The sequence below is a fragment of the Nerophis lumbriciformis genome, linkage group LG08 (assembly GCF_033978685.3).
Source record: "Nerophis lumbriciformis linkage group LG08, RoL_Nlum_v2.1, whole genome shotgun sequence".
Taxonomy (NCBI): domain Eukaryota; kingdom Metazoa; phylum Chordata; class Actinopteri; order Syngnathiformes; family Syngnathidae; genus Nerophis; species Nerophis lumbriciformis.
Window position 1 is genome coordinate 1,304,024 of NC_084555.2, and position 26,747 is coordinate 1,330,770.

At 39.3% G+C, this 26,747-nt stretch overlaps 1 protein-coding gene across 4 annotated transcripts in view; it reads right to left on the bottom strand.

Moving 5' to 3' along the window:
* The window catches only part of crlf1a (cytokine receptor-like factor 1a), a 56,916-nt gene extending 31,245 nt beyond the window's left edge, over positions 1 to 25,671 (bottom strand). For all 4 annotated transcript variants that reach the window (XM_061968097.2, XM_061968098.2, XM_061968100.2 and 1 more), the window contains exons 1-3: positions 25,407 to 25,671; positions 5,060 to 5,338; positions 438 to 567 (exon numbers count right to left, since the gene is read on the bottom strand). In XM_061968097.2, the coding sequence (XP_061824081.2) occupies positions 438 to 567; positions 5,060 to 5,338; positions 25,407 to 25,488 (491 nt within the window). In that variant the 5' untranslated portion in view covers positions 25,489 to 25,671. The remainder of the gene's footprint in view (positions 1 to 437; positions 568 to 5,059; positions 5,339 to 25,406) is intronic.
* Between the last annotated feature and the right edge of the window lie 1,076 nt (positions 25,672 to 26,747).

The following is a 26,747-nucleotide window of genomic DNA, read 5'->3' on the forward strand; positions in this document are numbered from 1 at the left end:
GTGTACCTCGCCCCATCTTTTCTTGTGAAAGACTGAGCATTTTTTGGGAAGCTGTTTTTATACCCAATCATGGCACCCACCTGTTCCCAATTAGCCTGCACACCTGTGGGATGTTCCAAATAAGTGTTTGATGAGCATTCCTCAACTTTATCAGTATTTATTGCCACCTCTCCCAACTTCTTTGTCACGTGTTGCTGGCATCAAATTCTAATGTTAATGATTATTTGCACAAAAAAAAAAAAGTTTATCGGTTTGAATATCAAATATGTTGTCTTTGTAGCATATTCAATTGAATATGGGTTGAAAATGATTTGCAAATCATTGTATTCCGTTTATATTTACATTTAACACAATTTCCCAACTCATATGGAAACGGGGTTTCTAAAAAGTAAACTGGAGGAGATACTGCTATGAGCAGCTTATATTGTGTTTCTTACCTGAGTTTGTACTTGAGCAAGTACTGAGTCCTAATGCTGGTTTCTCCCTTTCCTCCAGGAGCCCAGCTGCACGTCAGGTCTTTAGTGTTCCGAGACCAGCAGGTCAAATTGACCGGCCTCTCTGGCGGCACTGCGGGAAAACATGAATGGACAGAAGGGAGAGGAGGAGAAAAGGAGAAAGTACGTGAGATTAGGAGGGAGGATTCAAAGTGTTAGTACTCTCGGCTCGCACACTAGTGATGTTCCACAGAGAATTTTTCATTTTTTTACTATATTTGGTAGGCAGACTTCAGTGTGTAATCAGATCTCACATCCCTGCCAACATCTGCTAGAACACAAAGTTCTGAACACTGAGATTAGGATCCATGCCGTCTCTACTCAAATGTGTGTGCGATCTTGTCTGTCTATCTTTGTGCTGCACCGCCATCTCGCCAACCCTTCTTTACCGCCCTGACTTTTTCCCAACAAATGAGAGAGACTGTGGACTTTACCGAGGGTTTTTTTTTTTACCTCCACCAGGAAAAAAAGTTTGATTTCACCATATATTACTGGTAGCTGAGTCGCCAAAATAGTACAGTAATATTAACATCATTTTTTCATTCATAGTAATGCACTGTAAAAATTGCGACCATAGGTTTTACAGTTTAAAAAAAAACAGACAACTTGTCAGAATTATATTGTAAAAAATAACACTTATATTTACAGGAATGCATTGTAAGAACAACCATATATTGTTGTAGGAGCATAAGTTAATTTACATTTTATGGAACGTGCTTTATGTTTATTCAGCCAAAATGGGACTATTTACTTTATTTGCATAATACGAAAACGTATATATTGCATGCTTAGAGTACCGTATTTTTCGGACTATAAGTTGCAGTTTTTTTCATAGTTTGGCCGGGGGTGCGACTTATACTCAGGAGCGACTTATGTGTGAAATTATTAACACATTACCGTAAAATATTTAGCTCATTCACGTAAGAGACTAGACGTATAAGATTTCATGGGATTTAGTGATTAGGAGTGACAGATTGTTTGGTAAACGTATAGCATGTTCTATATGTTATAGTTATTTGAATGACTCTTACCATAATATGTTACGTTAACATACCAGTTGGTTATTTATGCCTCATATAACGTACACTTATTCAGCCTGTTGTTCACTATTCTTCACTTATTTTAAATTGCCTTTCAAATGTCTATTCTTGGTGTTGGCTTTTATCAAATAAATTTCCCCGACTTATACTCCAGTGCGACTTATATATGTTTTTTTCCTTCTTTGTTATGCATTTTCGGCAGGTGCGGCTTATACTCCGAAAAATACAGTAATTATAAGGCTCACTTTATTTGCAATTAGATTTGTCTGAATAATTTGATGACGTATTATTTTATACTGCTTTAATACAGTGAAGATTACATAACTGTTTAATTGCATATATGGCGGAAGGATCTGTGTGGTAATATGGTTTTGGACACTATTTTCTACCGTCTCCTAGCCACTCAGGCAAATCATATTGTCTAAAAATGCATTTTACCATCGATAACGTGACATGCAGCAAGTGCGCTCTTTAAGTCAATTAGTGCGCGAGGAATATATATGTATGAATACACATATATATATATATATATATATATATATATATATATATGTATATATATGTACATATATACACATATACATATATATATATATATATATACACATATATACACATATACATATATATATACATATATACACATATACATATATATATATATATATACATGGACATATACATATACATATACATATATACACACACATATATACACATTTACATATACATATATACACACACACACACACTCAGTTACATATAATACATACTTGTATAGCGCGGCCCCCAGCCAAATTGTTTTACCCCAATGCGGCCCCGGAGTCAAAAAGTTTGGGGACCCCTGGTTTAAACTAACTCTGTCTCTTTTGTTAGCTAACTATCTTACCAAAGGGAGTCCTCCAGATGTCCGACATGCCTCCGCTTAAAATGCTGCCATGAAAATTAAGGTTCGCTTCGCAAATTGAGTAAGTTATTTTAGTATTTGACCAGTTTAGTTTTTACTCGTGGTGTTTTTGCAGTGCATTTTTGTTGGCGGTCAAAAACATGAGCGATGACGTCACCAATTTATTGTCGACAAATGTTATACATTTTTGTCGAAGAATCCTTACACCTCTAGTCCACATACAATAGGTGAGGTTGTATTTTTGCCTCATTCCTGTGAGAATCCTGCATGTGACTGAAGCATTAAAGGGGAACATTATCACAATTTCAGGATTGTTAAAACCATTAAAAATCAGTTCCCAGTGGCTTATTATATTTTTCGAAGTTTTTTTCAAAATTTTACCCATCACGCAATATCCCTAAAAAAAGCTTCAAAGTGCCTGATTTTAACCACCCGTCCATTTTCCTGTGACGTCACATAGTGATGCCAACACAAACAAACATGGCGTAAAGAACAGCAAGCTATAGCGACATTAGCTCGGATTCAGACTCGGATTTCAGCGGCTTAAGCGATTCAACAGATTACGCATGTAATGAAACGGATGGTTGTAGTGTGGAGGCAGGTAGCGAAAACCAAATTGAAGAAGAAACTGAAGCTATTGAGCCATATCGGTTTGAACCGTATGCAAGAGAAACCGACGAAAACGACACGACAGCCAGCGACACGGGAGAAAGCGAGGACGAATTCGGCGATCGCCTTCTAACCAACGATTGGTATGTGTTTGTTTGGCATTAAAGGAAACTAACAACTATGAACTAGGTTTACAGCATATGAAATACATTTGGCAACGACATGCACTTTGAGAGTGCAGACAGCCCAATTTTCATCAATTAATTTATTCTGTAGACATACCCTCATCCGCTCTCTTTTCCTGAAAGCTGATCTGTCCAGTTTTGGAGTTGATGTCAGCAGGCCAGGGAAGCTAGGGTCGATAGGGGGTTTAGCTCGCTCGTCTGCGGGAACAAACTGCCGCCATTTCTTGTCGTGCTACCGAGGCCCTTTGTCCCTGAATTGCTCACACACTCCGGCAGATTCAATGGGGGTCTGGCAGCAGATTTCTTTGACTTTATCGTTGGAAATGCATTTGCTTTGAGTGTCGCAGGATATCCACACATTCTTGCCATCTCTGTCGTAGCATAGCTTTCGTCGGTAAAGTGTGCGGAACAAACGTCCAATTTCTTGCCACTTTCGCATCTTTGGGCCACTGGTGCAACTTGAATCCGTCCCTGTTCGTGTTGTTACACCCTCCGACAACACACCGACGAGGCATGATGTCTCCAAGGTACGGAAAACAGTCGAAAAAACGGAAAATAACAGAGCTGATTCGACTCGGTGTTTGAGAAAATGGCGGATTGCTTCCCGATGTGACGCCACGTTGTGACGTCATCGCTCCGAGAGCGAATATTAGAAAGGCGTTTAATTCGCCAAAATTCACCCATTTAGAGTTCGGAAATCGGTTAAAAAAATATATGGTCTTTTTTCTGCAACATCAAGGTATATATTGACGCTTACATAGGTCTGGTGATAATGTTCCCCTTTAATAAAGGCCTTAGTGGCCACATGCGTGGACAGCACCTTTTAGCTCTTATTTCCAAAATTGTGTACACTACTGAATTGGGGTCTTCTGGCCGCTTATGTGGACACTTGTACTGCCATCTGGTGGTGTCAGAAGAGTATAACATACAATGGAATTTGGAAAAAAAAGTGTAAAAATAAAAATTCACACATGAAGTACACGTTTGTTACTTATGGACTAAGTACATCATATAAAAAGATGATTTTTAGTTTTTATTCTAATTAGGTTCCAATAAGCGCAAATAGCAAAGAGAAATAAAAACATCATGTAAACAAACAGCTTTGGCCTTAAGAGGTTAAGGAGTGGGACTATCTAGGACTAGCTGCAGTGTGCTCAAACAACCACCAGGTAGCATCTGTGAGCAGATAACACCTACCATCTCATTCTCTTTCGGTCTCATTAGGTCTGTAGCGCATTTTCACTGACGTGAGGCAAAAACTAACTCAGACTCAATGTAGATAGGTTGTCGACATAACGTCAACTGATTTGGAGCAAAAAAGTGTCTCAAAGTAGCGTCAAATTCAAACGCGACGACCATTTTGGTGCCGTTGTACACAACTGAGGAGGCACATTTTTGAGCAGCGGAGGAATTTAAGGCTTGGTTTCTCAAATTCAGGCTGCAATTGACAAGAGCGCCGTAAAAAGTGTTTACGGGCCCGCTCGCATGTACGTATGACGGCCGCAGGGCCTTATAAGCAGAAATGTGTGTGAAGTGTCAGAGCGCGATGCCCTGTGAGTGATAGTGCGAGTAATGGACCACACAGGCGCTCAAAGCGTCACATGAGCGACACACACACTCTCACGGAGGCCCTCGCTTCGCAGGCAGGAGCACTAAAAAGTTAAATTACGGCCGCGAGTGTGCAGGGACACTTCAACAAAAATCTGCCCACTGCTTCCTCCCTTTTTTTTCCCTTCTATTTATTCCCACTTCCTTTCCACTCCTCTCCTCAACTTTATTAGCCTCTAATTCCACGAGTGGACCACACGTGTTTCAAACACTTACTTCCGACGTAGATGCAGGAGCCGGCCAGGATGTTACCCTTGTGGTCGTGGCACACCAGGTTGTCGCCGGAGCGCTGCCTGGAGGCGTTGAGGCCGCTCAGCGCCACGCTCAGGTTGGTGGAGCTCAGCACTTGGTATGTGGAGATGGGCAGCGGCTGGCCGTTCAGTGTCCAGTACAGCGAGCTGGCGTGGACGCCGAGGTCGGGGTGCACCCAGCAGCTGGCCGTCAGGTTGGAGCCCATACGGAGGACGGGGTCCTGGGGGTAGATGAGGGCCACCTCTATGGGGGATGAGAGATATTTTAGATCAGTGGTTCTCAATCTTTTTTTTTACCAAGTACCACCTCATATTACCTGACACTTTCTATGTTAGCTACCTCGCTTTGTTTATAATGTCTATTTTTTGCTGGATCTACTCTCTATTTTATGCTCCAGCACATTGTACATTGTAATTGTTATATAATTATATATATGATATAAATATATAATATAATTAGAGATGTCCGATAATGGCTTTTTTGCCGGTATCCAATATTCCGATATTGTCCAACTCTTAATTACCGATTCCGATATCAACCGATACCGATATATATACCGTCGTGGAATTAACTGTCATGATCCGTGGTCCGGATCATGTTTTGTTTAGTTATGCTGTTAGTTTTGGACTTCCTTAGTTCCTGGTTTCACTTCCTTGTTTGAGTTTGTTTTGTTTCCATGGTTACCCATTAGTTTCACCTGTTCCACGTTTGGACTCACACACACCTGTCACCAATCATGTCACTGTTATTTAAGCTTACCTTTGTTCATCACTCGTTCTGCCTGCATTGTCGTTATGTCACACCGGTTCATGTCTCGTTTTGACCAAGTAAGTTTCCATGTCCATGTCCTAGTTTCTGTTAATTAGCAGCTTCTGATGTTTTAGGCACACTTGCCTTTTTTGGTTGTATTTCTGTGTTTTGTGGTAGTGCGTGGTTTATGTTAATAAATTCTAGCCTACCTTCACGCTGTCGTCCGAAGCCGTCTCTTTTACGTTGGAAGAACAACCCCGCAGCTAGCTGCGACCCCCACGTGACATTAACACATTATTATGCCTAATTTGATATGCCAAAAAAAGTCTGCGGGCTATAGAGCGTTTTCTATTCGGGCTCCAGTACTATGGAATGCCCTCCCGGTAACAATTAGAGATGCTACCTCAGTAGAAGCATTTAAGTCCCATCTTAAAACTCATTTGTATACTCTAGCCTTTAAATAGCCCCCCTGTTAGACCAGTTGATCTGCCGTTTCTTTTCTTTTCTCCTCTGCTCCCCTTTTCCTTGAGGGGGGGGGGGGGGGGGGGGGGGGGGGGGCACAGGTCCGGTGGCCATGGATGAAGTGCTGGCTGTCCAGAGTCGGGACCCGGGGTGGACCGCTCGCCTGTGCATCGGCTGGGAACATCTCTGCGCTGCTGACCCGTCTCCGCTCGGGATGGTGTCCTGCTGGCCCCACTATGGACTGGACTCTTACTATTATGTTGGATCCACTATGGACTGGACTCTCACAATATTATGTCAGACCCACTCGACATCCATTGCTTTCGGTCTCCCCTAGAGGGGGGGGGTTACCCACATATGCGGTCCTCTCCAAGGTTTCTCATAGTCATTCACATCGACGTCCCACTGGGGTGAGTTTTTCCTTGCCCGTATGTGGGCTTTGTACCGAGGATGTCGTTGTGGCTTGTGCAGCCCTTTGAGACACTTGTGATTTAGGGCTATATAAATAAAGATTGATTGATTGATTGATTGATAATTTTGTTGTGATGCCCCGCTGGATGCATTAAACAATGTAACAAGGTTTTACAAAATAAATCAACCCAGGTTATGGAAAAAAAAAATGCCAACATGGCACTGCCATATTTATTATTGAAGTCACAAAGTGCATTATTTTTTTTAACATGCCTCTAAACAGCAGCTTGGAATTTGGGACATGCTCTCCCTGAGAGAGCATGAGGAGGTTGAGGTGGGCGGGGTTGGGGGTAGCGGGGGTGTATATTGTAGCGTCCCGGAAGAGTTAGTGCTGCAAGCGGTATAGCTCGGTTGGTAGAGTGGCCGTGCCATCAACTTGAGGGTTGCAGGTTCGATCCCCGCTTCCGCCATCCAAGTCACTGCCGTTGTGTCCTTGGGCAAGACACTTTACCCACCTGCTCCCAGTGCCACCCACACTGGTTTAAATGTAACTTAGATATTGGGTTTTCACTATGTAAAGCGCTTTGAGTCACTCGAGAAAAGCGCTATATAAATGTAATTCACTTCACTTCACTTCACAAGGGGTTCTGGGTATTTGTTCTGTTGTGTTTATGTTGTGTTGCGGCGCGGATGTTCTCCCGAAATGTGTTTGTCATTCTTGTTTGGTGTGGGTTCACAGTGTGGCGCATATTTGTAACAGCGTTAAAGTTGTTTATACGGCCACCCTCAGTGTGACCTGTATGGCTGTTGATCAAGTATGCTTGCATTCACTTGTGTGTGTGAATAGCCGTACATATTATGTGACTGGGCCGGCTAAGGCATTGCCTTTAAGGTTTGATGGCGCTTGCATCCAGCGGGGCATCACAACAAAATTAGGCATAATAATGTGTTAATTCCACGACTGTATATATCGGTATCGATTGATATCGAAATCGGTAATTAAGAGTTGGACAATATCGGAATATCGGCAAAAAAGGCATTATCTCTACATATTTTATACTTTTTTTTTTCTTTTTTTTTTTTCCGAATTTAAATAAAATCCTAAACACTCACAATCTGCATAGCCATGCTTTGTAGCCTAGTGTAAAGCATGTGAATCTTTTTACTTTTTTTGTAGAGCTTCTGTTTATTTTGGAGATGGCTACTAGATTATATGGCGTTTTCAAAAAGGACACATAAAAGTTTAAAATTCGCCGAACACTAGAAATTAATCAGGTGAGAGTTTAAGACCGCCGGCGATAAAAAGTTCCGCCTCAAACTGTTAACCGCGGCGCATTTAAAGGTTACACTCATTCATCACAACAACAGTAATGAGCAATTAGCGCCTTGTAATAAACAGGAAGTGTTGCCTCCTCCTCCTCCAGCGCGGCCTTTAAAGCAAGAATGACTAGCAGGAGAATGCTGCTCTCTGCCATTTAAAAACTAATCCACCTACTTATGCGCGGAAACGCACATAACTTTGATTTATTTACATTATACTGTGCGCGCCGCCAAACATTCTCTCAGACCTGAGCTAATGATGTCACTGTTTTGATGCGGTTCGTAAAAAAAAAAAACCCTCTCTGCCTTTTCCCCCCATGTGTTAAAGGAATTACGGCCTGCAGACTTGTTGAAAGCCAGCCTCCCGGGAGCTGCTGCAGGGATACGAGGCATATATACTTCAGCGGCAGCTCGTCAATAACCGGGCCCGGCAAGTAGACACATAAGTGGCATTGGGGCTTCCGCTGGGTCCACGTCGGGTCCAGCAATTATGTAGGACAACTTAGGGGCAATTGTTGTATTTTTAGGAATACCCTTAATGGTACTTAGTACTTTACCACCCTTGACATTAGGTCTGGGAAAAAGGAAAAACTTGTTACAATGTAGATGCAAATGCCCCCAAAAGAGTTTCTAGTCGCAATTCAACTCAAATCTTGGCAAAAAAATATACTTTTGTCGGCATTTTAACCGTTGTTGAGCATAACTCACAAATAAATAGATATGAAAATTTCATACCACGGTTTTGCTGAAAGTGCTCAAAAAGTACTAGGGGTGTGGGAAAAAAATCGATTCGAATTCAAATCGCCATTCTCACGTTGCACGATTCAGTATCGATTCTCATTTTTCAAAAATCGATTTTTTATTTATTTATTTATTTATTTATTTATTTTCCAACTTTTTTTATTGGCATTTTCAAATAGACAGAAAAAAGTGCAAGTCAAAACAGTACAATTTTAAAGTCAGTAAATGATTCACACCCTTTCCCTTAAAACCCAAACCACCCACCCACCCTCCCACCCCACTCAGGTCCCACTAACGAGGGACAAATGGCACAATTATGTAACAAGTAAGACGACAAAGACAGACACATTCTCACACACACACACACACACACACATACGAGGCCGGAGACAGACAGATATATATAAAAAAATATATATATATAATAATAATAATAAAATAAAAATAAAAATTAATAATAATAATAATAATATATAATAAAATAAAAATAGAATAAAATAATACTAATAAATAAAAGGGAGATTATTCCTCATCTGCGTCTGGGCATAGGTCAAGAGAGTTGACATACAGCAAAAAAGGGCTCCATGAGCTTTCAAATGTTTGAACCGAGTCTTTTAGCGAAAACCTAAGTTTTTCCAGTTTTAGATTGTAGAGAACCTCTCTAATCCAACGGCCGTGTGATGGGGGGCGAGCCAGCTTCCAATTAAACAAGATCAATCGCCTGGCCAGCAGGGTCGTAAAAGCAACAGCGCGTTTTAGTGGTACCGGGCCCATGTTATCGGGGCATACGCCAAAAATGGCTGATAATGGGTTGGGAGGAAAGTTTTGACCGTATGCTTTTCCAATTGTGTCAAAAATGTCCTCCCAAAAGGAACATAGTTTAGAGCAGGACCAGAACATATGGACGTGATCAGCCGGAGATTGTTTGCATCTATTGCAGGTATTGCTAACAGTGAGGTAGATTTTGGATAATTTTTAATTAGTGTAGTGAATTTTATGGATTACTTTGCATTGGATGAGACTATGACGAGCACATATTGAGGAGGAATGAACCAGTTTCAGGGCCGAGTTCCAGTGTTGATCGGATATGTTGGTATTAAGATCGCTCTCCCACGAGGCTTTTATTTTTATTTTTTAAATTTTTATTAATCAATCCAACAAAACAATACACAGCAATACCATAACAATGCAATCCAGTTCCAAAACCAAACCCGACCAAGCAACACTCAGAACAGCAATAAACAGAGCAATTGAGAGGACACACAAACATGACACAGAACAATCCAAAAGTAGTGAAAATAAAAATGAATATTATCAACAACAGTATCAATATTAGTAACAATTTCAACATAGCAGTGATTAAAAATCCCTCATTGACATTATCATTAGACATTTATAAAAAAAAATAATAATAATAATTAACAACAGTGGCTTACCCTTGCATCGCATCTCATAAGCTTGACAACACACTGTGTCCAATATTTTCCACAAAGATAAAATAAGTCATATTTTTGGTTCATTAAATAGTTAAAACTAATTTACATTATTGCAATCAGTTGATAAAAAACAATGGCCTTTACAATTATAAAAGCTTTTTACAAAAATCTACTACTCTTCTTGCATGTTAGCAGACTGGGGTAGATCCTGCTGAAATCCTATGTATTGAATGAATAGAGAATCGTTTTGAATCGGAAAAATATCGTTTTTGAATCGAGAATTGTGTTGAATCGAAAAAAATCGATTTATAATCGAATCGTGACCCCAAGAATCGATATTGAATCGAATTGTGGGACACCCAAAGATTCGCAGCCCTATTATGCACACTTTTAACCAAGTTTTAATAAAAAAAATGTAATACAATAAATAAATAGTGAATCAATATAATTTCTTAGCAGAAGAAGTATGTTATATAATTACATTGTTCTGGCTACTTAAGAACCATATTAGGTTTTTTTGAGTGTTCAAATGTGTTTATTTTCTTCCGTTTTAATTTTGTAAAAGTTTTAAGTGGTTTTTTTTAATTATTAAAAAAAACGGGTGTTGGGGGTGTCACGTCCGGTTTATGTGACGTTACGCAAATTAACTTCCCGTTGTCATATTCTTCGAGTATCGATCAATTTCTCTGTCGAAGCCTGTATGTTTAATGTGTACAATTGAATAGTAGCTCAGACAGTAATGTGTTTCTACATGTTTAGATTGAGGAACGTTGTTTTCTAATGGGGAAAGATGTTAATGTCTCTTGTTTTCATGTTAGCATTTACAATAGCTAGCGCGAGCTTGCTTCTCCAGGAAATAAGCAGTGTCTCCGTGAGTTTATCAAGGTGCTATCAACAACGGTTCTTTGATCATTTGTATATGCAACGATAATACTAATTATGGGAAGTTTTGCCACAGTTAATCGTTACATCCCTAATCACACGAAGTTTCAGTTAATGGAGCGACAAAAAATAGCTTAGTTTTTATTAAGAAAAAATACTCAAAAGTTAAACACCCCTGGGATTATACAATGTGAAATTTGTGCAACTTAAGTCGCACCAAATGTTGGAAGTCGTACTCGGCATTTTAACCGCATAACATCACACCTAGAGAGATGTACTGCAAGTAGTACAGCGAATATCCAAGGGCTAACTTGCGTGTATTTATTTAGCTTAGCATATTCAGTAGGGGTGCTGAAAATAAATCGACTCACATCCGAATTGGAAATGGATTCCTAATTTTCAAGAATCGATTAAAAGTTTTTTAAGTCATCTCTATGCTTACTCGCTGGGTGTATACGTCATATGTCAGCAGCCAAGAGGAGCCTCTGTAACCCATTTTTATACCAATAACATAGTGCCTGAATCTGTTTGAATCGAAAAACGATCCTGACTTGAATAGTCACCCCATGAATCAGAATCGAGTGAGTTACAAGATTCACATCCTCAGTAATCAGAGCTTATTCTGACAAGCCCTCATGCCCCAAGGTGGGCGTACGGACTTCAGTTCATATGTCAAAGACGCAAATTTACAGGTATGTCCCCCCCATCCTGGGTACATAAGCCTTGCCTTTGAAGTGTACCACCCCCAGTGATTATTGGACCCCTCCAGGTTGGATGATGTCCCCAGTTGGAGTAATTACTAGACACAATAACATAGTGCCTGAATCTGTTTGAATCGAAAAACGATCCTGATTTGAATAGTCACCCCATGAATCAGAATCGAATTGTGAGTTGGAAGATTCACATCCTCAGTATTCAGAGCTTACTCTGACAAGCCCTCATGCTCTAAGGTGGGCGTACGGACTTCAGTTCATCTGTCAAAGACACCAATTTACAGGTATGTCCCCCCCATGCTGGGTACATAAGCCTTGCCTTTGAAGTGTACCACCCCCAGTGACTATTGGACCCCTCCAGGTTGGATGATGTCCCCAGTTGGAGTAATTACTAGACTGCAAGGCAGCTTTTGAGCCAAAATTGTACAAGTATGTCCCATTGCTGATTAAACAGGTCCAAGAGTACAACTTTTTTGGGGTGCAACCCCAGTGACATTCATTTGTGCTAGTTTCTGCTGCAAAAAATGTTTGGTCAAACTATTATAGTTTTTAAGTTATTAACGTTTCAATATCCATAACCTGCACCTTCCCCCAAATGGAAATGTGTGCGAACTGGAACATAAGTGCCCTATAATAAAGGAGCTGCTCGGATCTCTCGGTGAGGTGGCTCGCTGCAGTCAGCCAGATTTTAGAGCTGTCTGCATTACTTTATTTACAATAAATAAACCGATCATCTCTACCCCCCAACCAGTCAAAACCTCCCTAAACCGGTCCCAATTGTTTGTGCTGCAAATGTTTTTTGGTCCACCTATGATAGTTTTAAAGTTAAAGTGGAACATTATCACCAGACCTATGTAAGCGTCAATATATACCTTGATGTTGCAGAAAAAAGACCATATTTTTTTTTAACCGATTTCCGAACTCTAAATGGGTGAATTTTGGCGAATTAAACGCCTTTCTAATATTCGCTCTCAGGAAGCAATCCGCCATTTTCTCAAACACCGGGTCAAAACAGCTCTGTTATTTTCCGTTTTTTCAACTGTTTTCCGTACCTTGGAGACATCATGCCTCGTCGGTGTGTTGTCGGAGGGTGTAACAACACCAACAGGGACGGATTCAAGTTGCACCAGTGGCCCAAAGATGCGAAAGTGGCAAGAAATTGGACGTTTGTTCCGCACACTTTACCGACGAAAGCTATGCTACGACAGAGATGGCAAGAATGTGTGGATATCCTGCGACACTCAAAGCAGATGCATTTCCAACGATAAAGTCAAAGAAATCTGCCGCCAGACCCCCATTGAATCTGCCGGAGTGTGTGAGCAATTCAAGGACAAAGGACCTCGGTAGCACGGCAAGCAATGGCGGCAGTTTGTTCCCGCAGACAAGCGAGCTAAACCCCCTGGATGTCTTGGCTCACACCGTCCCTTATGCCACCGAAGATGATCAAGAGAAGAATATCGACCCTAGCTTCCCTGGCCTGCTGACATGAGGGTATGTCTGCAGAATATATTAATTGATGAAAATTGGGCTGTCTGCACTCTCAAAGTGCATGTTGTTGCCAAATGTATTTCATATGCTGTAAACCTAGTTCATAGTTGTTAGTTTCCTTTAATGCCAAACAAACACATACCAATCGTTGGTTAGAAGGCGATCGCCGAATTCGTCCTCGCTTTCTCCCGTGTCGCTGGCTGTCGTGTCGTTTTCGTGGGTTTCGCTTGCATACGGTTCAAACCGATATGGCTCAATAGCTTCAGTTTCTTCTTCAATTTCGTTTTCGCTACCTGCCTCCACACTACAACCATCCGTTTCAATACATGCGTAATCTGTTGAATCGCTTAAACTGCTGAAATCCGAGTCTGAATCCGAGCTAATGTCGCTATAGCTTGCTGTTCTTTCCGCCATGTTTGTTTGTGTTGGCTTCACTATGTGACGTCACAGGAAAATGGACGGGTGGTTAAAATCAGGCACTTTGAAGCTTTTTTTAGGGATATTGCGTGATGGGTAAAATTTTGAAAAAAACTTCGAAAAATATAATAAGCCACTGGGAACTGATTTTTAATGGTTTTAACAATTCTGAGATTGTGATAATGTTCCCCTTTAATGTTTTATGTTAAAGTGATAAACGTGTTATTAATCATAACTAGACCCCAATTATGTCAAAATCTCCCCAATCGTGTCCAAATCGTTGGTGCTGGTTTGTACTGCAATGCAAACGTAAACTATTATAGTATTTAAGTTATTAAAGTATTCAAATTCATCTGTGTGAAGTTTGTGCTGCACAATTGTTTGTTTGTGCCGTTGCGGTTTTGAAGTTATTAAAGTTTTATAGTTTTTATGCTGTTATGTTTTATGACCAGCCCTACAACCATGTCAAAAACTCCCCAAACCTGTTCCAATTGTTGCTACATTTGTGTTGCAAACATTTTTAGTCTTTAGGTTTTATGTTATTAACAAACTATGATTCATAACCAGCCCCTCCCCCGCACCCTTCCACCACTTTCTCAAAATATCCCCCAAACTTGTCGCAATCGTCAGTGCTACGTTTATGCTACAACATTTTTTACTTAATCTTATATTTTAATGTATTAATGTTTTATTATGGTATTTAAGTGTTATTATTCATAACCAGCTCTCCAACTAGATTTTTAGATGCATCGCAATTTGGACATGGGCGATTATGAAATCGATTAGTAAACGTCAATAATCGATTTATTTAATAAATAAAGTAATGCAGACAGTTCTAAAATCTGGCTGACTGCAGTGAGCCACCTCACCGAGAGATCCGACCAACTCCTTTATTTTAGGGCGCCTACGTTCTAGTTTTGCACACATTTTCATTAATTCAATAAATGTGATGGTAATTTCTTGGTACAAATGCACTGTTTTTAAAAGTTGCAAGTGATAAACGCTTCTTTAGTGAAACGAAAAGAAATGCATGAATATACATAAATTAAAGATGCACCAATAATCGATTTGTAATCGAATCGTAGCTCCTGAATCGTAATCAAATCGTGAGGTGGCAAAAGATTCCCACCTCTACTTCCAACCATGTCCAAATCTCCAAACAATGTCCAAAAATGTTTGGTGCAACTATTATAATATTTAAGTTATTAACGAACTCTGATTCATCAACAGCCTACCCACCTTCTCAAAAACTCCCCAAACAAGTCTCAATTGTTTGTGCTGCAAAAAGTTTTGGTCAAACTATTAACGTTTTATGGCGCTGGTTATTAATCATAATTCATTAACTTGAAAACTATAATAGTTAGGCATAAAATGTTAGCAGCACAAACAATTTGGACAGGTTTGGGGGGATTGAGACGGGAGCAACTTCACACAGCCTGCATGCCACGAGGTGGGTGTATGGAAAGTAATTACTGGTAAAATGAGGAAGACCATTGCTGTCCCTCGACACAAATTTAATGGACTATTAAGTTGATAAAAGACTCACACTGGGTAAATACGCTCATCCATTCAAACCTTTAGGGGTCCCTCAACACAAATGTCCCCCATAGGAGGCATTAGTGGACTTCAAAGTACAGTACATAAATGAACCAAAAAAGTACAGTCCAGTGTTTCCCACACATTCATTTATTTGTGGCGGCCCGCCACGAAAGAATTACGTCCGCCACAAATGGATTTTTCGGCTTTTGACTCGCTCGACCGCTCATAAAAGCAATGGGACTGTCTGTGAATGTTGCTTGTAGTTACAACTCCGGTGCAGTAGGTGGCGGTAGCCTACTAGGCATTGTAACTCCGCCAATAGCACTTAATTCACCTGGTGGGCCAGAAGAAGAAGAAGAAGAAGAAGAGGGACGGACGGACGGACGGACGGGATCAAAATACAAGGGTAATATAGGTTATAGGTAGATAAGTTATAGCTGCATCGCTCGCGGCTCGTCATATATTTAACGTTAATCCGCGATTTCACCGAGCGTTTCACTGACGGTGAGCAGCCTGACGCTGCTTCATTAACACCGCCGCTGTTTGACTCGAGGTCCGGGGCAGACGCACGTAGTAACAGTCATGTGTTTTCATACCGACGAGCTAACGTGTCCAGGTTATAACCCTGTTGTCAATAAACACACGTGGACTGAAGCTAAATTGTCCACTGTCCACTGCAGCATGTGAATGCAATGAAAAGAATAAAATCTGAGCCAACCAGCTGTTAAAATGTTGTCCAGGTTAATGTTTTGGCCATTAAAGGCCCTTCATTTCAAGATTTCAACTGTGATCGGGCTTTAAACAGGTGGCTGACCTGTTCAGATGGGTGTAACTGCTACTGGTCAAATAATGTGAAATAGCATTTAATTTTACATGTATGCAATGCCATTTAAATGTAATTATAGATAATAATAATAATAATAATAATAAATACTGTGTAGTGTTGTAAATAGTCAACGGGAAGAATTTTAGTAAGATATAAGCCATGAGCACTACACAGCCAGAAAAAAACCTAGGCAGGACAAGTAAAAATATTGGGGCAAGTAGATTTGAGAAGCCGGGCAAGTAGAAAAAAACCTTAACGTTGAACCCTGCATGTGTTGAGCTGCTGCCGCTTAAGGTTAGACGGCACTGTACATAGAGCGGTTCTGCTCGTCAGTAATAAATTCTAATGTTGGATGTTCACTCCTTCACACAGATGAGTATAGAAAAATATTTTCAACGGCCGAAAAGGGCTTGACTTGGAGAGGAGGTAGGCCTACAGTCCGGACCACAAGTGCGACCTGTTCAGCAGCAGCAGGAGGAGGAAGAGGTTGACTGACTGTGGCAGGACACCTCTGCCTCTGTTTCACTTCATGTTGCTGGTAAATAATATGGTTGTAGTAGTAGGCTAAAGTTAAATTATTTAGTATTCACTAATTAAAGGGGCAGAGCTTTAAGAGACATTTTAGCTTTTATATTTTATAAGATGTATTTTTTGTAAGAACCACAATTAATAAATATATTTCAGTGAATCACTAATTGTTCAAATCTGTATATAAATATGTACATAAAATGTTGTAATTATATTCCAACTCCGCTTTCTTCTTGGTCATCGCCGCTGCCGCCGCCACCCCCCGACCACACCACCACAAATAGATGCCTGTCCTGTGGGAAACACTGCAGTCCCTATGTTTCCATGCACTAAATTAGTCTGATTTATTTTGTATTTTTACACCGACATGTGTAGTCTAAGTCAGTGTTTTTCAACCACTGTGCCATGAGATACAGTCAGGTGTGCCGTGGGAGATGATATAATTTCACCTACTTGGGTTAAAAATATTTTTTGCAAACCACTAATTTTAGTCTGCAAATGATGTGTTGTGGTTGAGTGTCGGTGCTGTCTAGAGCTTGGCAGAGTAACCGTGTAATACTCTTCCATATCAGTAGGTGGCAGCAGGTAGCTAATTGCTTTGTAGATGCCGGAAACAGCAGGAGGCAGTGTGCTGTAGTGATGGGTTGATGAGGCGTCATGAAGCGTTTCGACACATTGCAAAACTGTATTGATACTGTGTCGATACTGTGTCACTAAATACTGACATCTGCTGGACATTAAAAATCCCTACAGGCAACCTATGGACCGACTCAACTGACACTGATTTTATGACCTCGTATATACAATAATATAAACCAAGTCATTGTATTTCATTTAGGATTATTTTGTATCTTCATTTAAATAAAAATATATTTGTATCTTTTTTAGATACAGTCAATAAATAATGTGAACATATGTCATAACGTGGAAATCTAACAGAACGTGTTGTGAATGAGGATGCTTGTGGACTGGGAATTTTTATTTATTTATTTTTACACATTTTTATTTAAAAAAAAACAGTTTTTCCAACGTATTAAATTTCAGACGATTTCTCTTCTTAGTTATTATTTCTCCGGCTGTAAGAAAAGACCCGCTCACAGGGCACAGAGGAGGCGTCAGTGCAACACAGTTCGCATATCGGTCACGTGACCAAAACAGCTCATGATCGGTCACGTGACTTTCTAAAAGCGGTACGCGCACCGACACAGGGTTTTGCTCTATGAGCTCGACGCAATCATCGGTGTTGCTGGACCCATCAATAGTGTGCAGGTAAAAAGGTATTTAATGCTTAAACAACAACTAAACAAAAGGTAAGTGCCCCTAAGAAAAGGCATTGAAGCTTAGGGAAGGCTATGCGGAACAAAACTAAAACTGAACTGGCTACAAAGTAAACAAAAACAGAATGCTGGACGACAGCAAAGACTTACTGTGGAGCAAAGATGGCGTCGACAATGTACATCCGTACATGACATGACAATCGACAATGTCCCCACGAAAAAGGATAAAAACAAAGTAGATGCGGGAAATATCGCTCAAAGGAAGACATGAAACTGCTACAGGAATACACCAAAAAAAGACAAAAAGCCACCAAAATAAGAGCGCAAGACAAGAACTAAAACACTACACACAGGAAAACAGCAAAAAACTCCAAATAAGTCACGACGTGATGTGACAGGTGGTGACAGTACACCTACTTTGAGACAAGAGCTATATTGATGCATGCTTGGTTATACTTTAAAGTCATATCCAACAATTGCGACAACGACTTTTTACTGTCAACTGAGTTTCGTTTTTTAATGATTTCTGCTAGGGATGTCCCGATCCGATATTTGGATCGGATCGGCCGCCGATATTTGCCAAAAAATGCGTATCGGCAAGGCATGGGAAAATGCAGATCCAGATCCAGTTTAAAAAAAAACTCCGGTCCGTGTTTTTCAACGCACCTATTTAAATAATACATTCCACTTTTCTGCTGCTCCCTCACTTCCGTTTCGCATTTTCCAGCACACCTTCAACACATCCACAGGTCTGTGGATTCTCACGCAGTTGCTTTTAGCTGCTGGCATTACACGACAGGCTCTCCTCGCTCTTTCCTGTCTCTCCTTCTCACAGACAGCAAGCGCACCTTCTTACACACGTCACAGACGTATACGTCCTCCCCGAGCAGAGAGGTAGCAGCATGGCTAACGTTAGCTGTGATGCTAGCGCAGCCGCTAAGGTGCGCCTCTGTGCAACTGCGCACTGCTCAAGTGTCCTCTGCTCACGGCAAATCTATGCCACGCACAAAATCAAATAAAAAAATAAGCGCATAACAATTTTCGACACACGGACACGACAGAGAAAACAGTTTTCGTCATCATTGTTCAAATATTGTGACGTCTGTCGAGACGCTTATCTCCATTCGGTGCCACACGCCCACACCATCAAAATGCTGAGGCAAAAATTTCAACATCAACACCGTATGAAAAAATTTGTGATTTTTTTAGTTGTGATTTCCTTCTCTGCATGAAAGTTTAAAAGTAGCATATAATAATGCAGTATGAAGAAGAATGTTTTAATGTAGACACATAGAATCATCATACTGCTGTGATTATATGCATCAAGTGTTCATTCAAGGCTAAGGCAAAATATCGAGATATATATTGTGTATCGCGATATGGCCTTAAAATATCGCAATATTTAAAAAAGGCCATATCGCCCAGCCCTAGTTCAATGATGCCATTTCTGTTTGTCATGTATAATTTTGTCTATTTTGTGTTTATCCTTGAATAAACAGGTCAGTTTCTTGTTACCAACCATTGTGTATTATTCAAACTCCCCTAATTCAGCTGGCTAGTTGTTATCAAGAGTACTAAAACCCTTTTCAACATGATTCTGACAACTAAGTAGGCTAAATAACTTTAAACTTTAATACATGCTCGGATAGGCCAGTATCGGTCAGTATCGGTATCGGATTGGAAGTGCAAAAACAATATCGGTATCGGATCGGAAGTGCAAAAACCTGGATCGAGACATCCCTAATTTCTGCTGGTGGTGTGTCTCCGCATTTTTTCAACGCAAAAAATGTGCCTTGGCTCAAAAAAGGTTGAAAAACACTGGTGTAAGTGTCCATGCACACTCTCTAATGCAGACCTGGGCAAAATGCGGGCAACAATAAGATTTTCAATCCGGCCCGCCGGACGTTCTACATCATTTTTTTAGACCTTTAACATCAAAACTGTAGCCGCCATTATGATGTGCAGTGCTGTTTTTAAATTACATCAAGTCTTGAACTACAGAAAGTATTTCCCAGGTTGAAATCTGCGCTTTTGAGTGTTGTACGAGTTTTTACGGTAATCTGCATCACAGCAGCTCAGACGAGTGGGCGGGGTTTGTTTTCGGAGCATCCAACCCGAAACGCATGTGTCAGGAACAGATGAGGAAGCACATTTTTACAACACATTTCTGCATAAAAGTGATATTATATCATATTGTAGGTGTTTATTACCCTTTGCATTCATATTTTGCTGTTTGTTACATTTTTTGTTGTGTTTTGCTTGATTGTAAAAGATACACAACTATCGAGGGGCTGGTCTGAGAAGTAAAAGAGGAGCGACGTTCATATGTTGTTAATATTCAGTGTTTTATTGTTTCACAGTTAATGTTGTAAATCCCACTTTCTTTTTTTTTAATGTACATTTTGGGTGTCCCATTCAGTAAAAAAACGTAAAATTGTCATAACGTTTTTAGAATTCTATCGGACCTTGTGACTTTTGGTATCAGTGTTCCTGAAAAAAGGGACCCAAACACATACTGTACAGCAGATTTTCACGGATAAGTGTGTATATATAATTTATACACACACACATCGGCCCCCAGACACATTTTTTTTCTTAATGTGGCCCCCAAGTCAAAATATTTGCCCAGCTCTGCTCTAAAGCGTGTGTCTCCCATACACTGGGGTCGCTTATTTCGCTTCAGCACGTACAAATGAATACCTTTTCCGTTTGACCTATGACGTCACACTAGGCATCTGCAGAGCCTTGCAACTTGTTTTAACTGATGTCCGCTGTAATATTGGCACAGATTACAAATATTACGTCTTTAATGGTTATGTTGATGTAAAATAGCAGACCGCTACAAGAAATGATCTTGGATTGTGCTACGAACATGACGCTGCTACCAAGGATACATCGGGGCAGATGCAGGTCGGATGCAAAGGAAGACTGGCGGAAGTCTTTTTTTTTTATTAATCAATCAACAAAACAATACACAACAATGTAATCCAAAACCAAACCCGTCCCAGCAACATTAAGAACAACAATAAACAGAGCAATTGAGAGCAATTGAGGACACACAAATCCAGGTGTAGTGAAACAAAAATGAACATTAACGACAACAGCATCAATATTAGTAACAATTTCAAGATAGCAGTGATTAAAAAAACCCTCATTGATATCATCATTAAAAACATTAATAAAAAATAATGAAAAAATTAGAAATGAACAATAGTGTGTCACAGTGGCTTACACTTGCATCACATCCCATAAGCCCGACAACACACCGCGTCCAACATTTTCCACAAAGATATAATAAGTCATATTTTGGTTCATTTATTAGTTGAAACAAATTTAAATAATGGATCCCATATTCCAATATATGACTCATTATTATCTAAACTAAATGCAGTTTGTTCTACTGATATCATCTCCATAGCTTGTGTGTACCAGTCAGTATGAGTTGGACTATCAACAGCTATCCATTTTTTAAATATTACCCTTTTTGTTATTATGCATATTGAAAGAAAAGCATGTTTACTCTTTGATGACATGTTGCTAAATTGATGGAGATCCCCAAGAATACAAGTTTGCAGCGTCATTGGGATGTTTATATTCAGGAATGTGATTGCTTCTTTTGTTGTTTTCAACCATAACTCTTTTATTCTCTGACATTCCCACAATAAATGAACAAGAGTTCCCTCAGCTGCCCGACACTTCATACATAACTTGCTATCTACTACACCAAATGTAAACAGCTGAGAAGATGCCAAATACATTCTATTCAATATCTTAAATTGAGTCAGCTTATCTTTAATGCTTCTAAAGGGCTTATTGGCATTTTTCCAAATATCATTCCATGATATGTCTCTTTCATCTAAAATGTTAAAGTCCATCATCCATTTCTGAACACACGCATCATTTGCATTTCTAGTGTGGTGTTCATTTATTATTCCATAAAATAGTTTAATTAATTTCTTAATTGTATCTTGATTAAAAAGTGCATCTTCCAGTTCATGGCTATTTAAAGGGGAACATTATCACCAGACATATGTAAGCGTCAATATATACCTTGATGTTGCAGAAAAAAAGACCATATATTTTTTAACCGATTTCCGAACTCTAAATGGGTGAATTTTGGCGAATTAAACGCCTTTCTAATATTTGCTCTCGGAGCGATGACGTCACAACGTGGCGTCACATCGGGAAGCATTCCGCCATTTTCTCAAACACCGAGTCAAATCAGCTCTGTTATTTTCCGTTTTTTCGACTGTTTTCCGTACCTTGGAGACATCATGTCTCGTCGGTGTGTTGTCGGAGGGTGTAACAACACGAACAGGGATGGATTCAAGTTGCACCAGTGGCCCAAAGATGCGAAAGTGGCAAGAAATTGGACGTTTGTTCCGCACACTTTACCGACGAAAGCTATGCTACGACAGAGATGGCAAGAATGTGTGGATATCCTGCGACACTCAAAGCAGATGCATTTCCAACCATAAAGTCAAAGAAATCTGCCACCAGACCCCCATTGAATCTGCCGGAGTGTGTGAGCAATTCAGGGACAAAGGACCTCGGTAGCACGGCAAGCAATGGCGGCAGTTTGTTCCCGCAGACGAGCGAGCTAAACCCCCCTGGATGTCTTGGCTCACACCGTCCCAAGATGATCAAGAGAAGAATATCGACCCTAGCTTCCCTGGCCTGCTGACATGAGGGTATGTCTACAGAATATATTAATTGATGAAAATTGGGCTGTCTGCACTCTCAAAGTGCATGTTGTTGCCAAATGTATTTCATATGCTGTAAACCTAGTTCATAGTTGTTAGTTTCCTTTAATGCCAAACAAACACATACCAATCGTTGGTTAGAAGGCGATCGCCGAATTCGTCCTCGCTTTCTCCCGTGTCGCTGGCTGTCGTGTCGTTCTCGTCGGTTTCGCTTGCATACGGTTCAAACCGATATGGCTCAATAGCTTCAGTTTCTTCTTCAATTTCGTTTTCGCTACCTGCCTCCACACTACAACCATCCGTTTCAATACATTCGTAATCTGTTGAATCGCTTAAGCTGCTGAAATCCGAGTCTGAATCCAAGCTAATGTCGCTATAGCTTGCTGTTCTTTCCGCCATGATTGTTTGTGTTGGCTTCACTATGTGACGTCACAGGAAAATGGACGGGTGGTTAAAATCAGGCACTTTGAAGCTTTTTTTAGGGATATTGCGTGATGGGTAAAATTTTGAAAAAAACTTCGAAAAATATAATAAGCCACTGGGAACTGATTTTTAATGGTTTTAACAATTCTGAAATTGTGATAATGTTCCCCTTTAAGGACATACTTTCAGAAGATATGCATTTATATACAGCGTGTTTTAAAGAGATAAAATGTAAAAAATGATTTCTGGGTACATTATATTGATCAACTAAAACATTGAACGGTTTAAAAGAGTTTTTATTAATAATATGATGAGGTTTAGTAATACCTCTGTCTTTCCATGTTGTTCATTTAACCACATTTTTATGCATGATAATATTAGGATTGTACCAAAGCGGTTGATTGACAGATGTCATTGGGTTGATTCCTAGTATTTTCTGGCACAGTTTTAGAATGTTAAAGGTGGCTTCTATTGGGCTCTGCCTCAATTCATTAGGTATTGTTTTAATATAATATAAGCTCCCCACATCAATATCCAAATTCATTAACATATTTTTTTCTATGTTGATCCAGTCCTTATCTGCAGAAGAATGGAATAAGTGGCTTGCTTGTTCACAACCGAAGGAGATATAATAATGTAAGAAGTTTGGTAATTGTAGTAATTTGATGGTTAATGGAAACAAAACTTTTGAATCTAAGTCTCTGTGGATTGATGGAAGGGATTTTAAATCCTAAGGAAAAGACAGTTCGTACCCCGACTGATACTGTTCCAGAGGAAGGTTGCTATTGTTTTGGACTATCTTGCCAGTTGTGCGAAAAGTTAATCAGTTTGGAGTGCACAAATGCAGCGTAAAGAGGTTTGTTTGAAAACCATCGCATCTAATAGAGCAGTGGTTCTCAACCTTTTTTCAGTGATGTACCCCCTGTGAATTTTTTTTTTAATTCAAGTACCCCCTAATCAGAGCAAAGCATTTTTGGTTGAAAAAAAGAGATAAAGAAGTAAAATACAGCACTATGTCATCAGTTTCTGATTTATTAAATTGTATAACAGTGCAAAATATTGCTCATTTGTAGTGGTCTTTCTTGAACTATTTGGAAAAAAAGATAGGTTTTTATAAGAGATGTCCCATAACATCGGCCTGCCGATATTATCGGCCAATAAATGCATTAAAATGTAATATCGGAAATTATCGGTATCGTTTTTTTTATTATCGGTATCGTTTTTTTTTGTGTTTTTTTATCTTTTTTTTATTAAATCAACATAAAAAACACAAGATACACTTACAATTAGTGCACCAACCCAAAAAAACCTCCCTCCCCCATTTACACTCATTCACACAAAAGGGTTGTTTCTTTCTGTTAATAATATTCTGGTTCCTACATTATATATCAATATATATATATACAGTCTGCAAGGGATACAGTCTGTAAGCACACATGATTGTGTGTGGTGCTGGTCCACTAATAGTACTAACCTTTAACACTTAATGTTACTAATTTTCATTAATTACTAGTTTCTATGTAACTGTTTTTATAATGTTTTACTTTCTTTTTTATTCAAGAAAATGTTTTTAATTTATTTATCTTATTTTATTAATTTTTTTTAAAAGTACCTTATCTTCACCATACCTGGTTGTCCAAATTAGGCATAATAATGTGTTAATTCCACGACTGCATATATCGGTTGATATCGGTATCGGTAATTAAAGAGTTGGACAATATCGGAATATCGGCAAAAAGCCATTATCGGACATCCCTAGTTTTTATTAATATTTATAAAGGATTTTTGAATTGTTGTTTTTTTTAGAATATTTAAAAAAATCTCACGTACCCCTTGGCATACCTTCAAGTACCCCCAGGGGTACGCGTACCCCCATTTGAGAACCACTGTAATAGAGAATGTCTCATTTGGTGGTGAAATCTATCAAATTTAGGGTGGCCCCAAAAAGGAGGGATTTTTCAAATTGACTGTTGCAAGTCTTATGTATTCTTTGTAACTTGTTTTGTGTGTGCTATGACTATTGAGGTTTTTTTTCCTGGTCTCAGTCATTTAAATGCGCCCCCTTGGCCATAATTTATTTATTTTTTAAATAATAAAAAATATGTATGTATGAAGATTAAAAAACAATTACAAACAAAAAATTCAAAAAAATAAACTAAAAGCTTACCCTGTTTATATTTGCATAGTATGTATATATTATTAATGTTGTAAATACAAATCTTTATATATCTAGAAAGGGTGGTCCTAAAGAGGTAGGCATTTTTCGGAGGTCTCAAGAAGGTAACAAATACAAGCGAGTGCGTGTGTGTGCGTGCGTGTGTGCGTGTGCGTGTGTGTGTGTGTGTGTGTGTGTGTGTGTGTGTGTGTGTGTGTGTGTGTGTGTGTGTGTACTTACGTGTGGACGAGGACAGGACGGCAGCGGAGTGTAGCAGCAGCAGCAGCAGAAGGCAGCAGCACATATCTATCAACACTTTCATGTCTTTATCCTTTCTCTCTGCTTCGTCTCCACTCGGTCTTGGCGCAACAACAAAAAAGAACGAAAGTGTCCTAAAAGTCTTTTTAACAGGTAAGTGGGGGCGGAATGTAAGTTAGGAGCCGTCCAGCTCCCTCGCCTGTCTTCTTCTTGTCGCTTCCTCCTGCTGCTTAAATCATACACAAGTTCATACTTTTAGGCCCCGCCCCCTTCTCCTAGCCCCTCCCTCCTCCTCCTCCTCTCTTCATGGACCCTTTTTCCTCCGTGCTTCCCGTCCTTTGCCTGATCCCTCTTTCCCCCAAATGCCCCACCCTCCATTTGGTTTAGTGATGATATGGCGAGAGTCAGACTTCCACTGAAAATGCTGCGTGACTTTCCAGGATGTGGTTATAACGGCGGGGCACACCTGCGGTCGTTATCCAAAAGCAACACAAGGTCATAAAATGTAACACTCTCGGGAATGTGGCAATGGAGTATGTGCCTGTTCAAAAAGGTTAAGGGGCAGATATGAGGTCGTATCGTCACTATCTAAAGAATAACCTGTACCTACATTTTTTTTTGTAACTTTATAAATGTGTTTTTTCCTTTCTTTTTTTGTACAAATTCCAAAAAGAAAAGAAAAAATAACGACGAATTACAATACATTTTATTAAATGCATTATTTAATTTAAAAGAAACCTTGCTCCAAAACTCCCAACATTTTCACAATTATATTAGTGTTTTTTTTGTTTGTTTTTGTTTTTGTTTTTTTTACAAAATCCAAAGAGAAAACAACAAATAATGACGAATTACAATACATTTTATTCAATGCATTATTTAATTTAAAAGAAACCTCGCTGTAAATGTACATCCAAAATTTGAAAAAATATATTAATGTGTTTAGAATGTATTTTCCTTTTTTTTCTTTTTTCTTTTTTACAAAATCCAAAGAAAAAACAAAAAATAACGACGAATTACAATACATTTTATTCAATTAATTATTTAATTTAAAAGAAACCTTGCTCCTAAACTTCCAACATTTTCACAATTGTATTGATGTGTTTTTCCTTATTTTTTTTATTTTTTTTACAAAATACAAAGAGAAAAATGACACGAAAAATAACGACAAATTGCAATTCATTCTGTGTAATACATTATTTAAATTAAATGAAACCGGTTGTAATTGTTGCTGTCCACAATTTTAATAAACAAATCTGTTTTATTCCTTTTTTTCTTTTTCTTTTTTTGTACAAAATCCAAAGAGAAAACAAAGAATAATGACGA